The sequence below is a fragment of the Bemisia tabaci genome, chromosome 8 (genome assembly GCF_918797505.1).
Source record: "Bemisia tabaci chromosome 8, PGI_BMITA_v3".
NCBI lineage: Eukaryota > Metazoa > Arthropoda > Insecta > Hemiptera > Aleyrodidae > Bemisia > Bemisia tabaci.
The window spans coordinates 21,508,746-21,536,479 of NC_092800.1; the positions used below are offsets into that span (position 1 = coordinate 21,508,746).

Sequence of the window (27,734 nt, forward strand, 5' to 3'; positions counted from 1 at the left end):
GGTGTTACAAGGACTACGTGAGCGCAACACAGTCGAAGAAGATACTATATCAGGCCTCATTTTTCAACTTACCTCCTGAATCTGAGAGAGCGACTCCTTGTTGGCAGCATTTTGAGCAGAACATTGCGAGTTCACGCCTCAAGCCATCGCGCCTTCAATTTTGCAGACGCAACACGGACATCCATCAAGCACGAATAGTTGTATCTCTGCGCCGTCATCAATTGTGATTTCCCTTGCTCTGTTTCTATGTTATGTTGTGCGCTTCGCGCCTTAGGCGTTAACGCTATGATTATTTATTGAGTATATTTTTATTGGTTTACTTAAAAAAAGAGAAAACAATGGAAGTAATGTTTGATAATCCTATTTACTTCTCTGCCTTCGGCTCGCTGAGGAATCACGTCTTGAAATATTCTTTTTCGAGCATTAGTCACAGCAAGGGTATTCCTAGGCGCTGTTAAAACTGCGAACTCTAATGAGGGGCTTGGAGGACAAGGCGCATAAGTGTAGTTTTTGAAAAAATTGAGGTATTAATGATTCCAAGTAAAACTAGTCTTAATGCGTATTCTGTAAAGAATTCGCTCCCAAATTCCTATTTTTAAGCATTAAAAAGTCAGTTTGAACTTTTTTGCCGCCATAAGGATCCATGTGAATTCGAAACTTCAAACACGTATTTCTCGAAATAGCAAAAACTGGACTTATGCACCTTGTCCTCCAAGCCCCTCTAATGAGTTGCGAAGTCATTCAATTTTCACACCTTGCTGACGCACGTAATTTCGGCACTTATGGCCGGAGGCCATAGAATTCAGCACAACCATTATTTAGATTTCCTCTTGTCAATTAAACAGCCGCATTAGAGCGTGCCGATTGTACGGCAAATTTTGCTATTACAACTCCATACATCAGGGGAAGGAAAAGAAAACAGATTCAATCTGACAAACTTGGCCAGCAAAATTGCAACTTCATATTGCACTTTTCATTCGTCGGTCAGTCGGTCCGGAACTCGGTATGGTTTCTCGCGATTTTTAAAGTTCGAAATTTCTATTAGAATTTTGACGGGAAAAGTTGTTTCTAAGGAGTTAAATGAGGCAATGCGTTTTATGATATCTACATTTTTAAGTAGTAGTTTAATGTGTCAGTATGATTGATGCTACACACCATGTTAAAATGTTGAGTATTCATCCCGTATTGGTAACAAAAATACGCGTTATATATTCCAAATGCATATTTTTTCAAAGTAAACTCCTGATCGCTAAGTACTAGATGCTTTTTCAATTCATTTTCAATCGTACGGCGAAGAGGGTAGGAGGTTATCGCATAGTTAAAAGTGGAAAAACAAGGAGGGAAAACGGGAAACAAGGCTTAAATACACAATAAATAAAAACCGAGACGTTTCGACTCACAACTGAGTCATTTTCAGTCGGAAATACAATAAAAATTTTAAAAAAAAATTGTTTAAATTTATATTGTATTTCCGACTGAAAATGACTCACTTGTGAGTCGAAACGTCTCAGTTTTATTTATTAATTGTGTATTTTAGCCTTATTTCCCGTTTTTCCCCCTTGTTTTTCCACTGTTATCATAATCTCGGGCTGCTCTTAAAAATTTGTATTTGAAAGGTTTACCGTGCTCTCTTAAACTCACAAAGTAAATTGTGCTGTTTAAATGAGTTATTTTGTTAACAAAAATGTATAATAATCTGTGCTTAAAGGCGTTATAAAGAAAATTATCTCAGTATTATAATTTATAAAATTTAAAACAATTGTCAACCAAGTTTTCTGACTGAGGAGTTCAAGACAGGATACTAGCTTGGTTTTTAAAAAATTTATTTCGTCCCGAGGTATGTAGTTTCATTCATCTCGACGATGATTTATTCCGTGATATCTATAGATTACTCGCTCCCTCCAATCCTCATCACTTAATGGAAGCAGTCAAAAGCCTCATCCTGAAAGAATCCAAGATTGATTAGGATGCGTGAATGCCGATTGTCTCTAATAACACGTTCCCTCCAGATGATATCAGAGGCTCCAGAAAAAGCCCCGGATAATTTCAGAGTTGATTTTCAATCGTGGCAAGTCTAGTCTCAACGCAAATAGGATTCGTTAAAATACGGAGGTGTTTCTTGATCCCGCGAATTTGACGTCGTAACACGATTGTATGTAAAATAACTACCGCCATACCATCGAAAGAGATTAGGTGTAGACTCATTAAGTCTGAGGAAAATTTACGACTGTAGATGAATATTGAGGAAAAAGTTTGAAGTAGGTTGTCGGGAGTCGAACCTCGAGACTCTAAGCCTCTGATCTCACCATCCTAAGTGATGGGGTCTTTGGAGAGGTGTTCAGTTATTCCCACGGTTTTGGTGATTTTCAAGGGTTCGCGATTAATCCTGATAAAATTCAAGTACGTTTGTGCGGAGTCTGAAATTTTAATTTGGAATCGACTTTAATCTGGAACTAACTCAACGGACGCAAGCATTTGAGGGAGGGCAGCATTTAGACGGAAGCACGCACTGTTCAAGATGGGGTGAGTACAGACTACACACATCATATTTTACTGGCAATGTTTCCCTTCATACATCTTGTTGAAAGCAGATATTATGCAACGCTTTATATTTTTTTGAAAAGTAAAGCTTTTTGAACCCATTTTTCCTTTAGCTATAAATGATCAATGAAGTTTCCGTAATGATGAATTGAGGATCGATCGACCAGCTTAGGTATTCCCCATTAACACAGCTTGTCAAATTGGGCGCATTTAAATCAGTGGCGAGGCGTGAATAATCGATTATCGATATTTTCCACTTAAAGCTATGGTAAAGAATCGATTATCAATGTGTTCGTTACAAAAATCCTGTTCATAGATTCGTCTCCATTGATTGAAATAGCAGATCAATCGATGTAAGTATCGCAAAGCACGCCACGCCATTGAAAAAACTTGGAGAAAATCTCGGAGTTTAAAAATTTTACTTTAGGAATTTGGAGGTATAAAGAAGTAAAACATATTTTTCGAAAAAGTATTGTCTGCGAACTCTGTCAGCGAGTTCCCGCAGAAGCGACATTGATGGTAAAAAAATTGAAATTTGAAAATAAGGAAACTTATGGGAGTAGCTTAGTGACATCTGGAAAACCAAACACTCCCTTTCCTCAACTTCTTTACGTGTACTTAATTACGATCTCGTCGATATCACCACCAATAATGTGATGCGCATACCATCGAATGGTGAAAAAGCAAATCCAAGATTGGAGATTTCGAGGTAGCACAGACACGCGCAAATATGTTTACGCAATGGAGGTAAAAGGTACTCTCCTCTAATTAAAGGAGCTTCATCGGTAACAAAACGTAAGCATTTTCATTCGGTGATTTTGTGCTCGCGATTCACTAGGAACAATTTGATACTTCAATAACACGTAAGGCAAGTTGCATCGTCGAGAATTGAAGGGGTGCAATTCTCGAGCCTCAAATTGAAATCGACGATGCAGTAAAAAAGATTAGCGGAGTAGTAAGTTCTCCACTATCACGATTACGTTGATAATAGCCTTTAATTTCAAAGGTAACTCAAAGATTACTCGTTAAAGGTGATTAGACGGTTGCCATTTTTTGTGTCAGAGCTACGTGCGATACAGGGTTATTCAAAAGTTACGCACCACTGGTCATAACTTAAGTTCTAATTATGATATCGATTTGCGGTTTGTGGCGTCCTTCCTCATATCGAGGGGGAAACTTTTTGAGGTACTTCCCACTTCTTCACCCCCCCAGGGGGAGGGGGGGCGGGGGGCAACTCAAAAATTTCAAATGGCAACCCCCATCATGTGATACATCGTTAGAAAGAGCATGAAAAAAGAAAATTTTTGGCGCAAACCCGAAGTCGATCTGACCCCCCTATCAAAAGTTAGGGGGGTCCAAAGGTTATTTAGGGGGTCCGTACCTTCATTTTTTAGAGTAGCTTCGGCGGCTCTTAGACATACCGTTTCTCTTTTCAAAGAGTCCTTGAATACTCCAGGTCTGATACCGAAGTCTTCATATTGCCCCCGGGCCACCACAGCCCCCCCGTAGGGGGGATGGGCCTGTTACAATGAAACATTGCATTAAAATGCGGAAAGTCACAGAAGAGCTTCAAACTTAGCATCAAATCCGAGTGGAACTTCTTGCCAATGTCAACGCAAACGCAGCCTGCGACTTTAAAGTGAGTTTTCAAAACTCTTAGCCCCCTGCCCCCCTCATTTTTGGTTGCAGAGCGGGTAAAAACCGGGAAATTCACCACAAATAAGCCCGAAACTAATGTCCAACTTGAGAAGGACCCTTGAAACGTTGCGATCAGTCGGAGCATTGAAATACAGGGACTGCCGCCCCCTTAAAGTACGGAAACATCCATAAAACCCCCGCTGCCCCCCTCATTTTTTGTTGCGGAGCGGGTAAAAACCGGGAAAATCGCCAGAAATGATGCCCGAAACTACTGTCCAACTTGACGCGGACCCTTGAAACGTTGCGCCCAGTCGGAGAGCTGCAACACAGGAACTGCCGCGCACTTTAAGGATGGAATCATTCATAAAACCCTTCGCTGCCCCCCTCATTTTTCATTGCGGGGCTGTTATAGGAACCGGGGCATCATTTTTGGCGAATTTCCCGGTTCTTACCAGCTCTGCAACGAAAAAAGAGGGGGCAGCGGGGGTTTTATGGATGTTTCCGTCCCTAAAGTGGGCGGCAGTTCCTATATTGCAGTTCTCCGACTGTAGTACGGAAGTACGGAAACATCCATAAAACCCCCGCTGCCCCCCTCATTTTTTGTTGCGGAGCGGGTAAAAACCGGAAAATCGCCAGAAATGATGCCGAAACTACTGTCCAACTTGACGCGGACCCTTGAAACGTTGCGCCCAGTCGGAGACTGCAACACAGGAACTGCGCGCACTTTAGGATGGAACATCATAAAACCCTTCGCTGCCCCCCTCATTTTTCATTGCGGGGCTGTTATAGGAACCGGGCATCATTTTTGGCGAATTTCCCGGTTCTTACCAGCTCTGCAACGAAAAAAGAGGGGGCAGCGGGGGTTTTATGGATGTTTCCGTCCCTAAAGTGGGCGGCAGTTCCTATATTGCAGTTCTCCGACTGGCGCAACGTTTCAAGGGTCCGCGTCAAGTTGGACAGTAGTTTCGGGCATCATTTCTGGCGATTTTCCCGGTTTTTACCCGCTCCGCAACAAAAAATGAGGGGGGCAGCGGGGGTTTTATGGATGTTTCCGTACTTCCGTACTACAGTCGGAGAACTGCAATATAGGAACTGCCGCCCACTTTAGGGACGGAAACATCCATAAAACCCCCGCTGCCCCCTCTTTTTTCGTTGCAGAGCTGGTAAGAACCGGGAAATTCGCCAAAAATGATGCCCCGGTTCCTATAACAGCCCCGCAATGAAAAATGAGGGGGGCAGCGAAGGGTTTTATGAATGATTCCATCCTTAAAGTGCGCGGCAGTTCCTGTGTTGCAGCTCTCCGACTGGGCGCAACGTTTCAAGGGTCCGCGTCAAGTTGGACAGTAGTTTCGGGCATCATTTCTGGCGATTTTCCCGGTTTTTACCCGCTCCGCAACAAAAAATGAGGGGGGCAGCGGGGGTTTTATGGATGTTTCCGTACTTTAAGGGGGCGGCAGTCCCTGTATTTCAATGCTCCGACTGATCGCAACGTTTCAAGGGTCCTTCTCAAGTTGGACATTAGTTTCGGGCTTATTTGTGGTGAATTTCCCGGTTTTTACCCGCTCTGCAACCAAAAATGAGGGGGGCAGGGGGCTAAGAGTTTTGAAAACTCACTTTAAAGTCGCAGGCTGCGTTTGCGTTGACATTGGCAAGAAGTTCCACTCGGATTTGATGCTAAGTTTGAAGCTCTTCTGTGACTTTCCGCATTTTAATGCAATGTTTCATTGTAACAGGCCCATCCCCCCTACGGGGGGGCTGTGGTGGCCCGGGGGCAATATGAAGACTTCGGTATCAGACCTGGAGTATTCAAGGACTCTTTGAAAAGAGAAACGGTATGTCTAAGAGCCGCCGAAGCTACTCTAAAAAATGAAGGTACGGACCCCCTAAATAACCTTTGGACCCCCCTAACTTTTGATAGGGGGGTCAGATCGACTTCGGGTTTGCGCCAAAAATTTTCTTTTTTCATGCTCTTTCTAACGATGTATCACATGATGGGGGTTGCCATTTGAAATTTTTGAGTTGCCCCCCGCCCCCCCTCCCCCTGGGGGGGTGAAGAAGTGGGAAGTACCTCAAAAAGTTTCCCCCTCGATATGAGGAAGGACGCCACAAACCGCAAATCGATATCATAATTAGAACTTAAGTTATGACCAGTGGTGCGTAACTTTTGAATAACCCTGTATGTCGCATCAATTCCTTCCATAATTTCAACTACTTGTCATTTTTTTCGAATTTTGAGATCGCACTTCTGTTGTCATGAGACTGAAGAATTCATAAACCAAATTTGACAAAAAAAATTCAACGTATTAAAGGCAGGGGTTTTTCAGAGGAAAAATATCGCAATCGAGTGCAGTTTCGATATCAGTATCGAATGCGATATTTTCCCTCAAAAAAAGTCCTGCCTTTCATAGGTTTGAATTCCTTTGTCAAATTTGGTACATGAATTCTTTAGTCTGGTGTCAACAGAAGTGCGATCTCGAAATTTAAAAAAATGACAAGTAGTTGAAATTATGGAACGAATTGATGCAATATATCGCACGTCGTTCTGACACAAAAAATGGCAACCATCGAATTACATTAATCCTGTCAAATCTGCAGATATATTTCTGTAAAAAATTCCCAGGTATGACGCATCACAGACGCATTAACAGAGTCACAAATTGCAACGGTTGCAATGAATGGAGTTCATTAGCTTTCTTGGAGCACCATTAAATAATGCACATAACGATAGCAACATACCTTTATACCACAAAAGAGACCGTCTGGTTTGAGGGCTCTTGAGTTTTGCACATTCGTATACGTTACCTTTACTAACATTGTCCGTCGATGAAGACCTGCATAATTCTTCAAATTCTAACACAATTTACATTCAAATTCAAATTTGGCCTATTTACACCACCGCAACTTGGTCCATCCCCAGGATTTCGGTCCTGGCTCCTAGTAACACGGTCCGAAAGTTTGAACTTTTGACCCGTAACTCTGCTTTTGTCATGCGGGTCTCTCGGTGAAGTCGCGTCAGAACGTTTCAACGCTTTAATTCGAGAATCAAGCACTTGAATCCGTAGTAGCAGTGTTGCCAACTTTCACTCGAGCCCTACAGTTTTGATGGACATAAGTATAATTGTGAGATGTCGTTGTACTTGATGGAGCTCTCCTTCAGATTCCAACGGAAAAAGCGTAGTAGAAAACCAAAATGGAGAGCATAAAATCCGAAGAGAGGATAGCAAAGTCTAAGCACAGTGATGATTAAATAGTCCAATCATTGAGAAAGGCCAGTGAATAATACTTTATCATGATTCCTGAACAAAATTTTGCGGAAAAATCCGTAAAATCATCAACTGATAATTAAAATTGGTGGACATTTAAAAGGCTAATTTTCCGCTGTGAAAGAAATTAAACACATAAATTAAAAAATATGTTCTTCGAGTAAATCTCAAGGAATTGCCCTGTACGTAACCAGGGTGGCAAAATTTCATGAAAAATAAAGTCTTGAAATTTTACTTGAAATATTTCATGAAACTTCAGAAATTCATGAAATATATTGAAAAATACCGGTTCCTTGTCATGTTTCGTAAAATGTAAAAATTGAGGCTTTCTTATTCTATGTTTGCGTGTTTGAGTGCGGGTTGCATACTCTAGCCCCTGAAAAATGTGAAATATTTCACAACCTCTTGAAATTTCATGAAGTATTTCTCTGAAATTTCCAATCTTTCATTTCTTTCTTACGTTTTATGCCACCCTGTACGTAACAAGGAGGGATGCGATTAAATTTTCTTCAAGCTCATATTTTTCCCCGCGAATAATTCTACTCCTCTTCAGAAATTACTTAATTCTTGTCTCCCGGTGCGGAGGGAACCGTCTTATTTGCTCCATGAAGTTACATTTATGCGGCAACCTCGCTTCAGAAATCTTGTCAAATAGTGATAGCGCTAGATTGTTGTCATCAGTCAAGCGCAGATTTCTTGATGATTAGCTCGTTAAGTGACCGTGTGAATTAGAGGCGAAATGAATTGACATAGCATTGAAATAGAGTGTAATATGTGAATTTATTTTGTTAGTTCAGGATTTTTATGTGATATTAGCTTTATCGTAAATCATGACCGACAGCGATATACATTCCGACAGAATAGGGTATTCTCGAGTTCCTTCATCAGATATGTGAGTATTTTTGTCTCAACAATCATAGAGGCTTGGAACGATTACATGCTAGTCCAAAAGATACGAAAAGTAGAAAATCTCTAGAGAAATTCCGATTCGCCCAAAATTAATTTGGAAAAGACAGGACAAACTCGATGTCTGGAAAAGTCAAATGCCTTTAATTTCAGGATTGTAAACAAAACGCAGGAAAAGTTTCGAAAATTAAAAAATTAAGCAATAAAGAATGAATTTGGGTTACAAAACCACAATCTACTATACAGGTTTGGTTTTATTTTTTAAGTGATTTAGTGAGAAACCATAATTCAGGCAGCCAAAATCATTAATTTTTTTAATAATCATGAAAACACACAATAATCACCCTCTTGTTTTTAAACTTTAGGACTGGCAATAATTTTGAAAGCTTATCTTTACCTCCTCCCTACAAGTCATTGAATACCCTCTTTCTCATTTTCGTATACCTACTCTCAGGCAGGGCCAGATTAAGGGGGTGGCCACATGGGTCCCAGCCCATGGCGGCAAATCTAGGAGGCGTCAAATTTTGCAATTTTTTTTAAATGTAGGTATAAAAAAAAATCGGATTTAGAAAAAAATTACAAACAAAATCTCTCATTTCCTGAGAGTTTATAGTAATTTCTAATTTTGTCGTCTTTCCGTGATATAAGAGACAGCACCTTTAATTAATCGAGTTAAGAGAGAGACCAAACACGCAATTTGGCCAGGAACGGCGTGACTGAGAGAGAAATTATGACGAGGACTTGAGATGGAAAGGAGAAGCCCTCGGCGCGGCGCGGCGCGGCGCGGCGGTCGGCATGTAAAGCCGGGTTTTCCTCCAACTGGCGCAGCGCACGGCGATCGCGTCAAAAACGCGGTTCCTGGCGCGAATGGCGCGGCTCTGTTCTCCTCGGAATCTGTCAGGCGTCGTGCGCTGAGTACAGCGTCGGCGTTTTCACACTGTTTTTCGTGTTTTTCGATATCAGTGTGGCGTCTATCGCTAGTGTGCTCGCACATGCGTTCCGCTGTGTTTTTTTCTCCATTCCAATGGATAATAGAAGAAAAAGAAAAGCTCTTGCTCTTTACCATCTTGCCCTGAGACGGCAAAAGTTATTACTTCTGTTGCTACTGCACCAAGAGAAAGGCAGGAACAGTGCAAGCCCTCTCTTCCAAACTAGAGCAACCGAGGGAGCATTCCACATTTTAGTGAACCGCCACCTCGCGGAAGATGACCGGAAGTTTCAAGAATATTTCAGGCTAACGAAGGAGGAGTTTGACTATGTATTGTCGTTGATAGAAGAGGACTTAAGAACGAAGCCAAGTAATCGTGTGCGCAACCCGATTACGCCTCGAGAAAAATTGGCAGTAACTCTTAGGTAAGTTTTCGTCTCTACTATTCAATTTTTTCAAAAACTATTTTAAGTAAAGGGAGCATCTCCTCCGAAAAAAAAAAAAAAAAAACAATGAATTGGATTGCATTTTGCAAAAAGGAACCACAAGCATTGCAATGATGCTAAGAATGTGCAACTTCATCCTTTGCAATAAAATTGCGGAAATTGTGAAAAACTATGAAATTTATATGGTAATTTTTGTCTCAAATTTACAGTTTTTAGCGAGTAAAATAGAAACTATTTAGGGATAATCGGGTTTTCCAGACAGGACATCCAACGAGGTTTCATCCCGTCGGGCCGCGGCGCCTTGCGCCGCGCTAGAGGACGCAGCACCGGTCCCGGACCGGTGCTGCGTCTTTGGGCGCAAGCGTTGGCTCGGTGACGCTTGGCGCTCATCGCGCGCTGTCATTTCGGAGGGAACCGGGAGCATTTGATTTCATGCCTAGCAGTGCAGCGCCGCGCCCAAAAACGCCGTCGCCGTTGCGCGCGCCACCGCGCTAGTTGGAGGAAAACCCGGCTTAACACATATTAGCGCCTACATTCCTACAAGACTGCACGAATACTTCACGCATTGCTTCTAACACAGTGCGGTCACTGCGGTCAAACGGATAGCGCCTACAAGAATGCATGAATACTTCACGCATTGCTCCAAACACGGTGCGGTCTGCGTGACGCGGCGGGGCGGCGGAAGTTAAAATCATTAAACCACATTTATGTTTGTTCTTTCATAATTTTTTCGTTCATTTCTTATGAATGGAGGGCCTTTTCCACGCAGAATAGGTTAACGAAACTTAACGTTCGAGCAAAGTTCGGTGAATTTTTGCTAGTAGTGTTGACAGGGCTTTCCCAAAAAATGTTTCCAACACGAGTGAACGCGTCTTATGCACCCCACCCCCGCTGGCACGTTCACTTAATGGTTTTTTTTGATGTTTCAAAACGAATGAGGAGGAGGCGACCCATGGGCGGCAAGTAGGTAAATCCGGCCCTGCTCTCAGGAACCTTCAAAAATTACAAATGAGACAAGACACAGAGGACTTTCATAGGTATGATGTTACCCGCCTTTACAACGAGATGATGTTTAAAGAGCCTCCCAAAATTTGGCCCCTTTTTAGGTATTCGATTCGACCATCGGACCAAGGTTTAAATGGAAGCTTATATCAACAGAAAACTCAGGAAAAAATTTCAAGATGAGTATAGGAACCGTTTTCGAGTTACGGGGGGGCAAAGGGGTCACAATCCGGCCTAATTTTTTGCTGTTTTCTTGTAGAATTGATGTATCGGCAGGGTTCTTATCGTTGTTTACGCATGTGTAACACATGGATTCCTACGTGTTTTTACTCGTAGAATCGATTTTTAACGTTGCCGAATCGATAAACTGATCAGTTAAATCGATTTTGAACGATTTTTCAAGGAAAATCAATGATTTTTCAGGATCGAAATTGTTTATTTTCGATTCATGAATGAATAAATGCACCTGAATAGACTAAAGCACACGTAGCCCTATGTATTTTGACACGGAGAATTGATTTTTAACGTTGACGAGTCGATTTATCTATCTTTTGTATCGAATTTTTGCGATTTTTTACGGAAAATCGATGACTTTTCGGCATTAAAATCGGGTTTGCTCCATCCGAGAGCGAAGATATGTACCCAACATGATTGGAGCACATCGACTCTTACGTATTTTTATACGTGGAATCGATCTATAACCTCGATGAGTCGATATAGCGATCGATTGTATTGAATTTTTGCGATTTTTTGCGGAAAATCGATGGTTTATCGGGATTGAGATCGGTGTCTCTCCATCCAAGATCGGAGAAATGTACCCTTCATGATTGGAGCACCTTAAAAATGGAACCTTGGAACCTTAAAAAGGATTCTACGTGTAAAAGTACGTGGAAACGGCGTGCTCCAACCATGTCAGGTGCATATCTTCATCCTCGGACCGTAAGTAACCAATTTCATTCCTGATCAAAAAATCGATTTTCCATAGAAATCTTAAGAAGTCAATGTGACCAGTCAATATATCGACTCGTCGACTTCAAAAATTGATTTTGCGAGAATAATCAGAAACGAATCGATGTGCTCCAGTCATGTCTGGTAGATTTTTCCAATGCCGATCCAAAAGAACCATCGAATATCCGTAAAAAATCGCAAGAGTTGTGTATGTCAGATCGATATATCGACTCGTCGACGTTTAAAATTGATTCTACGTGTAGAAATACCTACGTAAGAACTGATGTGCTCCAATCATGAAGGGTACATTTCTCCGATCTTGGATGGAGAGACACCGATCTCAATCCCGATAAACCATCGATTTTCCGCAAAAAATCGCAAAAATTCAATACAATCGATCGCTATATCGACTCATCGAGGTTATAGATCGATTCCACGTATAAAAATACGTAAGAGTCGATGTGCTCCAATCATGTTGGGTACATATCTTCGCTCTCGGATGGAGCAAACCCGATTTTAATGCCGAAAAGTCATCGATTTTCCGTAAAAAATCGCAAAAATTCGATACAAAAGATAGATAAATCGACTCGTCAACGTTAAAAATCAATTCTCCGTGTCAAAATACATAGGGCTACGTGTGCTTTAGTCTATTCAGGTGCATTTATTCATTCATGAATCGAAAATAAACAATTTCGATCCTGAAAAATCATTGATTTTCCTTGAAAAATCGTTCAAAATCGATTTAACTGATCAGTTTATCGATTCGGCAACGTTAAAAATCGATTCTACGAGTAAAAACACGTAGGAATCCATGTGTTACACATGCGTAAACAACGATAAGAACCCTGCCGATACATCAATTCTACAAGAAAACAGCAAAAAATTAGGCCGGATTGTGACCCCTTTGCCCCCCCGTAACTCGAAAACGGTTCCTATACTCATCTTGAAATTTTTTCCTGAGTTTTCTGTTGATATAAGCTTCCATTTAAACCTTGGTCCGATGGTCGAATCGAATACCTAAAAAGGGGCCAAAATCAGCCTCTTTTTTGGGAGGCTCTTTCTCGAGGTCTAAAACGGAACTTCCATGCTAGAATGCTTTCATTTAGAATGAAAAAAAATTATCTCTTTTTTCCAATTTTTCAAAGTTTTACACTGACTCGATACCTGGACCTAATGTTTTATTTCCTTTATACTCTACATAAATCATTGAACATGTTTTTCACACTGTTGAATAAGACGGATTGTTTTTTGCCCCCCCCCCCTTCTCGAATCAGAGATAAAGATGCTGAAAAATCCCACATCGAGGCTGAAACTGATGGCTCTACTGGAAGGAAAATCAGCCGATTCCGATCAGCACTTCCACAGGTAAATTTCCTATCATATAAACTCTACTTAAATTTGTTCAAATCAAGAAGAACATTAAGTACTTACTGCACAGGAGTGACTCTCAAAGGGCTGCATTTAAAAGTGGTATTCAAGAGCGATTTACGGAGAAAATCTTAGAACATTAAATAACTTTGAAATGAAGCTGATGATTTAAAAGTATAAGCCCGCAGACATTTTCAAGCAAAGCACGATGCAATGAAAATATTGAAATGAAATCATGATTGAATGCAGTTAAATTGCAATATTTTTACAAAGCTTGGTCAATAAATGCCGATTTTATGAATAAGTTCCGTGTTGGGGAGAGGCGAGCAACGTGGACGAGCGGGCAAAGTGGAATTTGGTCATACGAAAAATTCTATCCGTTCTATGGCGACTCTGGTGGTTGAAACTGAAACTAGAGAGGGTACCCATCTATTAGAAACTGTTTCTATGCAAAAAACAACAATATAACCATTGAAAAATGACGTCAATGGAAAACCGGTCCTCCGAAAATTTTGTTCGCGCCTGTGAAAACTTATGAGGCCGCGGGCAAAGTGGGCGGATGAAGTGGTATATGGTCATTTCAAAAATTCTATCCGTCCTGTGGTACTCGAAATCAAAATTAGAGGGAGTACTCATCATTAGACACTGTTTCCATGCAAAAAGAACGACATAAGCAATTATAAATCACGAAAGTAACTAGCCGGCCCTCGACAGATTCGTTTCGCGCTTGTGAGACCTTGTGTGTATTTAAAAGTGTTGAATCAATAAACCCGTGAATCCAACTTAATCAATAACTGCTTTAGTTTCGATTTCAAAAACAAAATCTAACTGAATCGGTTTCTTCTTTTAATTATTAATAAAATCTAAAGGGGCGATGTCTTCCATTTTGCCCGACTTAAGTGGCGAAAATCGGAATTTACCCTCTTTTTTCGTGTCCTATTTTCTAGGCGTTTTTTGAAAACTTTTCCAGCTGTTTACACTTAATTTTGATGAAGAAACGTTAAAACTTCGACTATAAATAAGCAGAATGTTCTAAAGTACTTCAAAAAAATTGTCTGGAGCGCATTAGAAAAAAGTTTTCCACTTTGCCCTGCTCTCTCCTATCAGAGAGATAGGCAATTTGCAAGGCAGAGAAAAATTGCAACTTGCTTCAATTTGTTGCAATTAGATATATCCCTTTCAATTAGTATATAGGCAACTTGCATAATGCTCCGATGAACTAGCGATAGTTTTACCATGTAATCTTGATTAATTGTGATCTGCAGTGTTTTATTACAGAATTTAATAACGTAACATTCGTAAATATAGATATATAAGAAAAAATAATTTAATAATATTTAAGTGCTGTACTAATAAATTGAATATAAGTAAATATAGAGACTTAGTACTGGTAATTAGGAGCTTGGTCTTCTGTAATTAAGATTTACATTCCAGAAAAAAGAATTCTAGAGCTGAGGTGAAAATATTACGATTTATTTTGAGACACAACAGCTTCATGCACTAGTGATGAAATTTCACGCATATTTTTAATTAAAGCGATATGTAACTGAATCACGATTTGCTCAACGCTTTTGCTCTATCTGTTCAGGTTTCTATTTTTATGTGGCTCTCTAAATACGTGATTTTTCTTGTTAAATACAGGTTCTGTCTGTCACGGCGAAAAATTTTATTCTCCTCGATTTGGGAATGACACTTGCATTTTCAACCATCGTGGTGCCAGTACTTCTTAATAATAAAGATCCTCGTGGATTGTCCTTCAATGAATCACAAGCAACTTGGTTCGGTACGTACATTATGATCACTTGACAATATACCTAAGGAAAAAAGCATACAGACCGATTTGTATCTTAAATATATTCAGTAAAATTTACGAACACATTATTTCTAATAAACTACAAAAACAGAATGACCTCTCTGAAAGCCTTTATGGTTTCAGGAAGGGTCGATCTACAATTATCTAATGCTCTAAATAAAATCAGAGAACTTTATGAGAAAAACAGAAGATTAGGAATTAAAAAAAGACTCATGGTAGCAGTCGGTCTGGATGTTAAAAATGCATTCAATTCCCGAAGATACACCGATGTTATTGTTGCCCTCAAAGATCAGGCGGTTGGATCCTATTTGATAGATTTCATGAAAGATTATTTGAGTGATAGGTTTTTAATATGTGGAAATCTCAGAGTGCCGGTCTACTCGGGTTGCCCGCAGGGTGGGATTCTTTCACCATTACTCTGGAATATTGTGTATGAATATGTGATCCGAAACAGGGAATCTTCTAATGTAGAAAATATTGCCTATGCCGATGACTTTTTAGTCATAATTTTTACAATTAATCTTAGAACTCTTAAAATAGATACAGAATATGTATCGAATAATATAAAAACTAACTTGAAGAAGAAATCTTTGGATCAAGAATGCTCTAAATCTGAAGGGGTAGTTATTTCGGGAAAGAGAAAAGAGCAAATCGCTGAAATTTCAATAGGTGGAGAAAAAATTGAAACCAAGAAAAGCATGAGATATTTAGGAATTTACTTAAGTAACAGTTTGTCAATGATAAAACATCTAGAGACAGTATGCAAGAGGGCTACCAAAGTCGAATATGGCTTTAGAAGTCTTCTCCCAAATTTACATGGTCCTTCATTTATGAAAAGGAAATTATTAATAAATGCAATTATGTCAATCATTTTTTATGCAGTAGTAATATGGCAATCAGCTATGGACTTAGAAAAAAACGTTGCTACTCCAACCAAAACTCTACGACCACTTGGGAGATCCCACAATGGATCCTTTTTCTTTTAAATTAAGTAAATTCCACTCCATAAAACGCAATAATAACCTGACTCTTCGATTTTTTCAGCCAGTTTGCCCATGTTATGCCAACCGCTCGGAAGTGCACTATCAGGGCTAATCTCTGGACCCCTCGGGAGAAAGAAATCCTTGATGTTGGTAAATATCCCACAGATTTTAGGTTGGCTAATGCTGCACTCAGCAACCTCAGTCGAGATCATGTACCTAGCAGCTGCGATCCAGGGCTTAGGTACAAAATATATAGAACAAACTCCTCCATGTTTAGATAGGCATCATAGAAAAAAGACTTGAGCATTCGAAAGAAGAAATAATAGAGCCAAGAATTGCATATCATATCTGTGTCTGTCCACCACCGATAAAAGTACTTTTAGTATAGAATTATACTTAAAGTATAGATTCTGGTATTGCAATTCAAGTTCTTTTTAATCTGCAGTATTTAGGGGCTCAAAATTGTCCAACAAACATTAATATTTTACGTTTCCCACCAGGAACAAACGAATTTAACACACAAAATCTATTCATGTCTCTACACACTACAACTACATTTTTTCAAAATTTAGATGTTCCACTGTCCATTAGATTGCCCTTAAATGGATATATACTAGGTATGGCACCCTCCTATAAGGATGACGATATGTCTCGTCAAATTGTATATTTTGTAATTACTACAATAATCTTATATTCTTTAAAAAAAAAAAAAAAAAAAAAAAAAAAAACTGTCCACCAGAGTGAACGAGAACCCCGAAGCTCATGATTTCATACGGAGAGAGGAGCTATAGGGAGCAATTGGAATGGTATTCATTACGAAACCCAATCGAAGGAAATTGGATAGCTAAAGGGGCTTTTCTTGGGCAAGAAAATGACTTCGGCAGCTGCAACAACAAAGAAACTAAGGGATGCGACCAAGGAACGGGAAAGCGGGGAGGACATTGTGTCCTTTAAATGGGGAGGAAAAACATAATTAACGCATATTGGTCTCCAAGTTGAACCAACACTGTTCATTAGAGTCTCAGGTATGCACTGGGACATTTTGGGCTCGGTCTTAAAGTTTTTCATCGGCTAAAATAAATACTCATTTCTGTAACTCCTAGAGTTAAATGGAGGTGGCACGTTTTTCGTCCGAGAGATCTTCATATAATAAATCTATCTCCAAGTGATCTATTCCCCATGTTCCTCGTACGATTTTGCAAGTTTGCAAATTGGTCACTGCGCCTTGTGCTGCACTGCCAATAATTAGCCTTTGTAATGATTTTTAGTTATTCAAAAACAGGTTCCGGGTTCATGGATGCGCCAGTGCTAACTTACGTGGGCGAAATCTGTGAGCCATCACTTCGAGGGATCTTGATCTCATACTCCCTTCAGTTTTGCTCCGCGGGATTTTTCCTCCAGTGCCTCCTTGGCAGTGTGACCACGTGGAGAAATGTTGCATTCATCAGTTTATTCTTTCCTGCCACAGCCTTTCTGTGCATATCTCAGGTAACTTTTTTCACCATTATCAATTTCTGAACGTACTCAAGGCTTCACCGTTGAAGGACTCAGAGAGTTGGGAAGGTATCCAATTCCATGTCAATGCGCACTCAGAGTAGGATAAACTCCGAGCTGGGGGGTTCGGGATGAAATTGGGCTACATTTCGCAATTTGGAGCTATAAATTCCGGCCCGGTTTAAAAACAACGTATGTGCCACTAGTTTCTTACGCACATGAGTGTTTTTTCAGATGAGCCAGAATTTATAGCTCCAAATTGCAAAATGCAGTCCAATTAATCTTCCAGGAAAATTCAGCACTCGTCTGAGTTATAAGACATACTCCTTGATTCTTCCTTGACTTAAAATCTTCTTAAGCGCTCCATGTTCGAAATTTTATTTGGTGATGCAATAGACTTAAAGGCAGCAATAGTTGCTGAGTGTGCAAGTTTATTAGGTTTTAAGCGACGTAACCATACGCATTCTTTTGATAATCGTGTTTCATGCTTGTAAAACTAGTTTGCCTTCAATTTCCTGGCTAGGCAATGTGGGTGGCTTGCGATCGGGAATAGTTGCTCCAGCTGCTTGATCACGTTTGGTTGTAATAACAGGCACAACCGCGCTATACTTTCTGCACTCGCGGTTAGATGACAGTAACGCCCCGTTTTCTAAAAACTTTAGGTGGTAATTCGAAATACTTGAAAGCAGCGCACCAGTTGCTCATTGGGAACGTTTATCTAGGTAACAGTGGCAAAAACATACTTATTACTATACCGCCGTCGTCCTGTTTCACGCTCGTAACACCAGTTCGCCTTCAATATCCCGACTAGGCAATGTGGGTGGCTTGGGAGTACGAATAGTTGCTCTCGGCTGTTTGACCATGTTCGACTGTAGTGACGTCATAGAGGAAGAGAGGTGCAATCGTTACTGCAGTTGTTGAAATTATAGAGGCACCCCGTGCTCTAAAAATTGATTGAGCTCTAATAAAAGATTTAAGAACATCAATAATGAGAATAGGCTTATAAACTGGGTGTGAATTAAAGCACTATGACTATGATTAGGATGTGGGAGAGCTAATGAAAGCTAAATATTAAATGGGCCGAAAGATTGTAATGAGGAAAGCATTTTGAAACACAAGAATTACTATGGAACTCACACTTTGGATGCCAAAAAGGCGAGATGTGGCATTCGCATGCTCGAGACATGGGTCTAGGTGAAAGGGACTCCGAAAAAAGTGGAGCCCGCGCTTATATAGACTTGGTGACATCACCGACGTCATAAGAGAAGAGACAACCAGTCTAAGCGTGATTGGCTGGCTACACTGTCGTGCTAAGGAAGAACGCCGTATGAGCCTTCAGACGTTGCCAAGTTTCATCCGATAAAAATCGAAATTACTGGGAAAATTGTAAATATTATTTTCTCAAATTTTCAGACAATTTTGTACACAATTTGGTCTAAAATATCTGAAAATTTCAAGGAAAAATACGCATGAATTTTCCCAAAAATACAGGTTTTATCACGGGAAATTTGGCAACTCCCGAATGTTCGTACGGCGTTCTCCCTTAGCACGGCAGTACAATGTATATGTAACGTTAGTCGTAAGTCCAGTCATTAAAATAACGGCTGATAGCTGGTGATAAACGAAAAAATTCAAGATTAGGTCGAAAAATGAACAAATCCAGTCATTTCTGGTCACTAGATGGAATATATAGATAAATCTGATGTACTTATGCTAAAAGGAACTAAAGACGGGGGGAAAAGAATGGGTGTGCTCGTTAACTGAGGGCCGAAAGAATGGATGGGAATTATATAGCGCCAGTGACGTCAGCGGCGACGGCGCGGAGACGACAATCCACGGATCTGAGTCTTATTGATGATTTTTTTTATCTAAATCTGCCTAGATTTTTCCTTCCTCAGATTCTAAATTTTAGAGCGTTTATACATTAAGCGGGCTTTCTTATGGTCTTTTTTGAAACATAAATATTTGTTTTAACACTGAATTGCTTTAGACACAAGGACGTCCTCAGGGAAAAGAATCGACTGGGAGCACGACGTCAGAGCAAAATTATCAAAATTCCCGAAGCTACACGGAAAAAATTAAATTGCTGATTTAACGATTCAATTCCCTGGTAAAAATTGGCAATAGAATCTGTGTTCCAAAATACCATAGACCTACAGCCGGCTGTAAGATTTCCAATAGCTTCTATAGCCGGCTACACAATTTCTTATAGCCTGTTATAGACGGTGGCGACTAAGCAACAGCCAGGCGAGAAAGTGTATGCTAAACGTTACTGCGGATGCCAGGACTTGGTGAGTTTTTGGACTACTACTCTCTTTTTGGGCCGTAGTATCTTGATTTATTTTGCGAGGAAAGCTCCGTACTTTTGATGGATGCCTACTATTCCTAATATATAAGAGCGCCTTCAGTTTCGTATGATACTGTGCAATACCTCTGGTGTGAAATAGTTGCTTCAAGCGCCGTGGCAGGCGGGCAGCCAGCGCGAAACGCGCATTGGCGCCTACAAACCTAACAGGGATACTTCACGCGTTGCGCAATGCGTGAAGTATCCCTGTTAGGTTTGTAGGCGCCAGTGCGTCGCCGCTCCGCTTTGTGTCAGGCTCTAATATTTAATCTGGCGGAGTCAGCGTTATTCAACTCATGATTTTGAAATGTTTGCACATCCTGTATGGATTATTCTCATTTTAATTGATGAAAGAAATATGTATTAAAGTAAAATATAATGTGTGTTTTGTCAATATTAAGGTGGTTAGGTATCAAACTTAATGATTTCCAAAGCACACGAATTTCTACGCAATTTCTTACAGCCTTTTATAATCGATGGCGAAAAAGCAACAGCCAGGCGATAAAGTGTAAAGCCCGACGATAGGAACTATAGCCCGGCTGCATAATTTTTTATCGCCTCGTATAGTCCGGCCGTATGATTTTCTCCGCATTCTACAGCCAGCTATATGATTTTCTGTAACCTTCTTTAGCCGGCTGTAAGAATTCCTATGGTATTTTGAAACGCAGCTCTTATTAATTAACCAGTTAATTTTTGTTAATTTTTACCAGGGTTGCTAAATGAAGTGACTACAATGTTTCAACGTAGATTTTAGAAGAAGAAAATGCTACTTTAACCGCTATTGTAAGGTAGTTTAACCACGGGGATGGTTAAAGTATCATTTCATTGTTGTAAAATCTACATTGAAACATTGCAGTCACTTTTTCAGCAATTGAATTGTTAAATCAGCAATTTAATTTTTTCCGTGTAACAGCCGCGCTGTGGGTTGAGTCATAAGGAGAGTTCGGATATGAACTTTTAACTAAGACTGCATATTTTAATGTTTGAATCGTCACATTTTAAATTACAAGGGGTGCATCTGACGGAAAATTTCACGAGAAAACCAATGGAACCCCTTTTAAAACCTCAAAAGTTTGTGTGAACAGAGTTAGAAGCTTTTAAAGTTTCCAAATTTTGTCCGACTTCTCCCATTGATTCGATCCACTGTATGTGCCGATTGAATTTTCCGAATGATAAGAGCGAACACTGGAAAAAAAACACATTGGATCTAGTGTCCAGACTCTTGAAAACATTGACAAGAAAAAATAATCTTGATCCAATCGGATTTTTGCTTGAATCAAAACGAAATCCGCTTAAATTAAGAGGCTTGATTCTTGATTTAAGTTAGATTCTAATTGAATCAAGAGTAGGTACTTTTTCTTGTCGATGTTTTTAAGAGTCTGGACTCTAGATCCAAAGTGTTTTTTTTTTCCAGTGAAGGAATCAAAAAGCTAAAGTTAAGGTCCGTCGTTTTGCTGATTGATGGACAGGCTTTGTTTCGCTAGATTCCAGAGACTCCAATGTGGCTGCTCTCGAAGGGCCGGACGCGGGATGCGGAGAAAGCTCTCTGCTGGCTCAGAGGCTGGGTGTCCCCGGAAGACGTGGCCGAGGAGTTTTCCCGACTCGTTGAGGCCAGTAACAACGCACAGTACCGCCACCAAACTGAGACGAAAAAAACCGAGGCAAATTCTCATCAAGGTACAGTTAAACTTCACCGGCACACACCTGTGCGACGCAATACATTTGAGATCATGACGACGGTGGGAGATGAAACTCTGCTAAACGGTACCGGGGACAGGTGGGAAACTTTGGCGCACTGGAAAAAAAAAAAACACATTGGATCTAGAGTCCAGACTCTTAAAAACATCGACAAGAAAAAATACTCTTGATTCAATCGGATTTTTGCTTACATCAAGAACCAAGCCTCTTAATTTGAGCGGATTTCCTTTTGATTTAAGCAAAAATCTAATTGAATCAAGAGTCCTTTTTCTTTGTCAATGTTTTCAAGAGTCTGGACTCTAGATCCAATGTTTTTTTTATTTCCAGTGTTGGCGGATCCAGCAAATTGGCAACGTTGCTATTTCTTCATCTGAACCTATGGAAATGTATCGATTGCCGGAGGGGCCAGGTGCTCCGACAAGAATCGATTATTTAACACAGGCATAAGTGGAGGAAATCCGGTGCTGCCAAATTGCTGGATCCGCTTCTGGTGGGAAAGAGGGAGTGTGCTCGTTAGTCGAGGGCCGTAAGAATGAATGGGAATTATATGTATAAAGCGCCAGTGACGTCAGCGGCGACGCGATGAGCCCTTTCAGATTCAAAACTAACGAATAAGATTAACATTGAATAGCTAAATGGGCGGATTTTTTGTTTTATCGAGAAAACTTTCCTCTCAAGAAGGGCGGAAAAGTTCTCGGGCGTGCCTCAGTATTTCAGACTGTTAAATCCAAAATGGTTTTGGTTTTTCCTGCATATGTACCTACCACTTGGCTCGCAAATTAAATGTTGCCCGGAATACTTCTGTTTTCCAGCAAATCGCATGAGATAGTGTATATATGTATTTAAGTGCTGTTTATTGGCACATCACTTGGATATTATTAAATTAATAATACCTCTTATCCCTCTATACTTACTAATGTATATCGACGGCGTAAGTCCGCATTCACATATTCTCGTTTGCGGTGTCTGAAAATCTCCGCCTCTATGTTATTTTTTTATAGGAGAACAACATTGGAATCATTCCTTTAAGTTTATGCAGAATTTTGCCACCGCGCCCACCCCGGGAGTTCGGGGTCGAAAATTCAGCGGGGACGGGACGCCGGCCGGCCGGGGGCCCCCGCTGACCGAAACCCCAGGCCGCGGGCCGAACGTGACGGGAGCGGTGGCGGTTTTTCCGAAAACGGTCGCGGGGCCCCAGCGCCCCTCCCGGGTCGCCGGATCCGAAATCCGGCCTTATCGGACGTCGGCAAAGTAGGACCCGTCCGCAGCCGGAACCCCGAGCCCGGGGGACGAACGGGGAGGTACGAAGTGACCGTTACAAGGAATCGGCCGACGGAACGGTCTGAGGGGCACCGCGCCCCCCGGAAGCGCAAAAAAACGAAACGGCCGGAGGGACAAGGAGCCGATAGCCGGGACGCGACCGCACGTCGAAGCGCGACCGGAAAGACGCGCGCCAGGCCGAGGGACGGGCGAAAAACGGAAGCACCCCCGGGGCCCGTAGCAACCCCCCTGGGGGTGGGAACGGGAAAACCCGCGGGAAGAACGGTGACCCGGCCGCGAGGGGTCCGCCGAACGAACATCAAGGGCGCGGGACGCGCTGGGACGGCGTGGCGGGGACCGATGTTCAGAGGGTCGCGGGGTAAATCGTATAACTTTATATAAGAGACAACATTGGAATCATTCCTTTAAGTTTATGCAGAATTTTCTACGCACAGATAGGAAAAATCACGGTAGTTTATAGAATTGCGCATGAGTAGTTTCCCGTTTGAAAAATGAAGAATGACAGTTAGTCTGCGACGTCGCAAACCGAATTATGTGATTGCCGACCTCCACCGTCGATATGTCATTTAACGGCAGTTTTTCAACGGGTGCGAAATTTTCCGATTCAACACTAAAAAATCCTATCCTAGTCACAATTTGAGCTTTTACCGTTAACTTAGAATCAAATTATGTATACCTGAGATAACCTTAAATTAGTTTTATTCATTAAAATCTAAATGACATATTAATTTCAGGGAATACTCAGTCAATAGTAACTTGTCCAAGCTCGAGACCTCCAGTTCCAGACCCGTTGGTTGAGCTGCATTCACCTAAGCTCAGTTTCCGTGAGAAAGCCAGGGATCTACTTCGGCCCGAGATCTTAAGACCTATGTTGGTCATCATGACGATGAACTTCTTTTATCTGGGCAGTGGCTTTCCGGCCTTCAAGACCTACATGGTTCTCCTCTTCCAACGGATTCGAGTCCCCATGAACGCCAACTGGGCATCGGTAAGCACCCCCTTTAAAAAGCAGAACTACGCAGCAAAGCCATAGTTTCCATTTATAAAACACGAATTTCCTGGTAAACTTATGATTATTTTTCTTCCAATGGAGATGTTGCATGTGTGAGGAATTTGCGATTTGACTCCTGATTTTTATGTAAAAGTTCGCAAAAAAACACAATGGTGCCACTGGTTTTCTCTGAAATCAACTCCTAAGCTCAAAAAAAGCTCTCAAGTTGAGGCCAAAATGGAGGGGATATCCCACGCTATCCTGAGAGTCCACCTCTACATCAAGACGAACTCTCCATGCAAAGATTGGGAGCAAGACATTTTTTGAACATGACAGAGTATGCTCTCTTATCTCTGGCAATTGAAGGCGTGTCATACATATGCAGATACTAAGTTCACTCTCAACTCAGAATCAGACGAGGAACCTTCCGCTGAAAAAAGATTTGCAAACTTTTTAAGTATGTATCTTTCTTTATTTTGCAACGCAGGTTTGCGTATCATCGGCAATAATCATCGGTCATTTGGTCCTTATGCTCGCCGTAAAATGGCTTGGAAAAAGGAGGATTGCTTTGATCTCAATTTTTTGCGTGGCCTTTTTTGACTTGGCGATTGCTGTTCACGTTAATTTCCAAACTGCAATCGAGGACGCATTTGGAGCTTCCGCGAACTGGTTCCTCTTTTCCTATTTCATTATTCTCACACTCACTGTTAGCTTTGGACTGGGGCCTGTTCCGTGGATGCTCATGAGTGAAATCTTCCCTTTCAGGTTAGTATCTATATTCTTTGGAATATCTCTATGAAACCGACTCTACTACTGCCGGGGAGATACATGATCCTTAAAACGCCTTACCCTGAGATACAACTATTCGTACTTGACGGCCGTCTATGTTGCATACGCAACAAATTGAAGGCGTTTTTATTTCTCTCACTTTCTAGCGGAGAGATAGTAAGATTCTCACCATGAGACTGCCTCTCTGATAGGATAGCACAGTGTATTCAGGGAAAACGAAAGGCCTGTTTTATGTTTCTTTAATCAGCCCGTCTAGGAGAGCGATTTTTTGCAAAAATGATGGCACAAATCAGAATATTAGAGTATATGAAAAACGAGGATTAACATTAGAACGATCTATAAACTTTCATATAATTGAACGAACGTATAAGTCTACGTGCTCTAAAAGCCTATCTTTCATTAAAATCTATTGTGCTTTTCTTTAGCACGACATACCGGTAATCTATCATCTTTTGGCGTCAAATAGAGTTAATTTCTAAAAATAAGAAACTGGCAGTGCGAATGTGTAGGTATTGTCTCAGTCTGATTAGAGCGGCAGTGGGGGAAATTTTCTCGATATCATTATGTTAAAACTACATTATTACCACCGATTAATAACAAACCGTTTATTACACAGGTGACTTCCACTATTCTGTGACTTTGGAACAAAAGCAAGAATAATATTTGAGAAAAAAGATACATTTTCTTATACTGGGAACGCCTTTTTTTGGAAGTAATTCTTTTTCTGGTGAATACGAACATACATAAGCGCTTTGTGCATGAGCACTGACAATAAGGAAGCACTGAAAGTAGCAAATAACCCTGAGAGAAAAGTTATATATTTTAATTTGTATTTATTATTAATCATAGCAATGGGCCTGTTGCAGACTTTTGCTAGAGCAAAAATAAGACATTTTTCTAATAGTAAATCGACGGTGAAACTACCAAACCACGTATCTCGGTTTGCGACGTCGCAGACTTCCTGTCATACTTTATTTTTTAAATGAAAAACTACTTAACATCCAGTCTTGAAAATTTCTGTGATTTTTCCTCTTTGTGCGGAGAAAATTCCGTGAAAATTTCAAGGAATGATATTGATTTGGTCTACTTCAAAAAAATAAAATGTGAGCGTAGATTTTTAAACACCGCAAACGAGATACGTGGTTTGGTAGTTTCACCGTCGAAATGTCTTAAAAATCACGATGAACGCATTGGCAAGGTTTGAAATACACTCCTAACTTGACGATCTCCGTAAGAAAGCGTTTTTGTGAGCATCCCGCTTCAAAAACGATACTACGGCACAAGTGAACGTTTCGCAAGAGGTGTTGTCCTATCCAACCCCTGAGCACCAGGGTACTGCAGATTTTGAAGTTAGGAGTGCATTTAAAACTTTGCCAATGCGCTCATCGTGATTTTTGAGACACTTGCTGATAGAAACAACTTCTATTTTTGCTCAAGCAAAAGTTCGCAATAGGCCCATTTGAAGAGAGAAAAAAAGGTATCAAAATCGTGCGTTAAAGTCTGACATAAAATTAACTGCAAAATGTATAAACAACAAAGGACAAATATTTCCGACTTGATTAACTATTATTGCACGGAGATGAATGTGTGGCCTACCTCAAAAATTGAAGGCGAAATAAAAAAGTGCGAAACCCGATGAACTTTTTTCCTGTAAACTTTAAGTAGGAAACCGACTGTGTATTTGCAATTGTATTTGTTTCAGGGGCCGTTCCTTCGCAAGCGGAATTTGTGCTGCGTTATATTACATAACCTCCTCCCTCATCGCGAAGACGTTTTTGAGCATCCTGAATCTGCTTGGTGTGCCTGGTTCTTATTGCTTGTTCGGCACGGTCGGCATGCTTGGTTTCATCTACGCCTATCTGTATCTTCCAGAGACTGAAGGAAAAACCCTTGAGGACATCGAAGATATTTATAAACATAGTCATAGACAACGCCGATAAAAATAAACTGGTCACGAACGAATTTGAATTATTTCTATTTTTACCCTAGTAAGTGGAAAGTTAAAAGCTTTTCAGAAAAGAAGGAGAAGAAGAAACCATTCAAAAGTTAAAGGCAACTGCGGAGCGATTATTGAAACTGATGGACAAAGCGAAGACAAAGAAGACATAGGGAGTATGGAGCGATCTTATTGGTTGACATGGTTGGTTCTTATCGACTAAGGAAGAAAATGATGGACTAACTGTCGGGTCTTTAGTGGGTTGCCGTTAGTTAGTCTATTATCTACCTCCTTTGTCCATTGCAACCACCCGCTTCCACCAATAGGATACCTCCAAATCTCTTTTTTCTCCTTTGTCTAAAGATTTGTCTACCAATTTCAATAATCGGCCCGCTGGCACCATTTCTGCAAAGATAGGGAAGAACGCCGTATGAACCTTCGTAAATCTCCATATTTCTTTTTGAGTGACTCGAATTTACAGGAAAATTTGTGAATACTATCCGTCCAATTTTTCACACGGAAAAAATTAAATTGGTGATTCAACACTAAAATTGCTAAAAAAAAGTGACTACAATATTTTCAGTAGATTTCACAACCCAAAAATGCTACTTAAACCACTATTGTAAGCTAATTCAACCACGGGGGTGGAAAAGTAGCATTTTCGTGTTGTGAAATCCTCGATGAAATATTGCAGTCACTTTTTTTTACCAATTGAATTGTTAAATCAGCAAGTTAATTTTTCCGAGCAGATAATATTTTTTGCAATCTAAATAATTCTTCTAATTCTTTGTGATCTATACTAACTGAAAATTTCGATTAAGTTTATTCAAATTATTTATCTCAAAAATTGAATTTTTAAAGGGAGAACTTCGGCAACTTGCGGGTGTTCATACGTCCTTTTCCCTTCCCACGGCAGATTTGTGCTCCCTCGGAAAATCGGTGAAAGGAGCGCAGCGGAGGCGGAAGACCCGTAGAAAAACTAAAAAATAACACATTTTGAGAAAAAATCTGGTTTGATTTACTGTCAATTACATTAACAGAAGGAGTCTACTGCATTTATGATTTTCAAACTTTCAATCCACGACAGTGCATTGTATTGCATCACGCGGCGTTTATGAAATATGGAGCCCCTTCAAGTTTGCGTGTAGGCAATTTCATCGTGTGACGAACACGTTTTGTTGCCTATACGCTGATCATTGAAGGCGTTTGCGTCTCATTGATTATCCAGTTGATGTTGCGTTGACTCCGGTGATGACCAGAAGTTTCCTCAGTGCAGAGAACATTGACGGGTGATCCTGACCTCATGTTCGTGCACGTTGTGGGCTTTCAGAAAAAAGTATGAGTTCACGGAGTATCCATTGTTAA

General features: G+C 40.6%; 1 protein-coding gene across 4 annotated transcripts; it reads left to right on the plus strand.

Annotated features, from left to right (window-relative positions):
* The first annotated feature begins 988 nt into the window (after nucleotides 1-988).
* Nucleotides 989-26,395, plus strand: LOC109032625 (facilitated trehalose transporter Tret1). 4 transcript variants are annotated; one of them, XM_072303672.1, is made up of 10 exons: nucleotides 989-1,188; nucleotides 2,372-2,523; nucleotides 12,947-13,037; nucleotides 14,682-14,823; nucleotides 15,898-16,077; nucleotides 17,119-17,324; nucleotides 21,159-21,351; nucleotides 23,388-23,641; nucleotides 24,132-24,409; nucleotides 26,136-26,395. In XM_072303672.1, exons 2-10 carry the CDS (start codon nucleotides 2,519-2,521, stop codon nucleotides 26,371-26,373), a joined length of 1,587 nt encoding a protein of 528 aa, XP_072159773.1. In that variant the 5' UTR covers nucleotides 989-1,188; nucleotides 2,372-2,518; the 3' UTR covers nucleotides 26,374-26,395. The 4 variants fall into 4 exon arrangements, with proteins under 4 accessions (XP_072159773.1, XP_072159774.1, XP_072159775.1 ...); XM_072303673.1 differs by having other exon boundaries at nucleotides 989-1,166; XM_072303671.1 differs by lacking the exons at nucleotides 989-1,188; nucleotides 2,372-2,523 and adding an exon at nucleotides 8,097-8,334.
* The last annotated feature ends 1,339 nt before the right edge of the window (nucleotides 26,396-27,734 follow it).

What these genes read in the sequence shown, in the direction of transcription:
- LOC109032625 (XM_072303671.1), top strand. Translation starts at nt 8,273, where the DNA reads ATGACCGACAGCGATATACATTCCGACAGAATAGGGTATTCTCGAGTT. An exon ending in ATCACAAGCAACTTGGTTCG is followed by an intron (nt 14,824 to 15,897) that starts GTACGTACATTA and finishes CGATTTTTTCAG; the next exon opens with CCAGTTTGCCCATGTTATGC. An exon ending in AGCTGCGATCCAGGGCTTAG is followed by an intron (nt 16,078 to 17,118) that starts GTACAAAATATA and finishes ATTCAAAAACAG; the next exon opens with GTTCCGGGTTCATGGATGCG.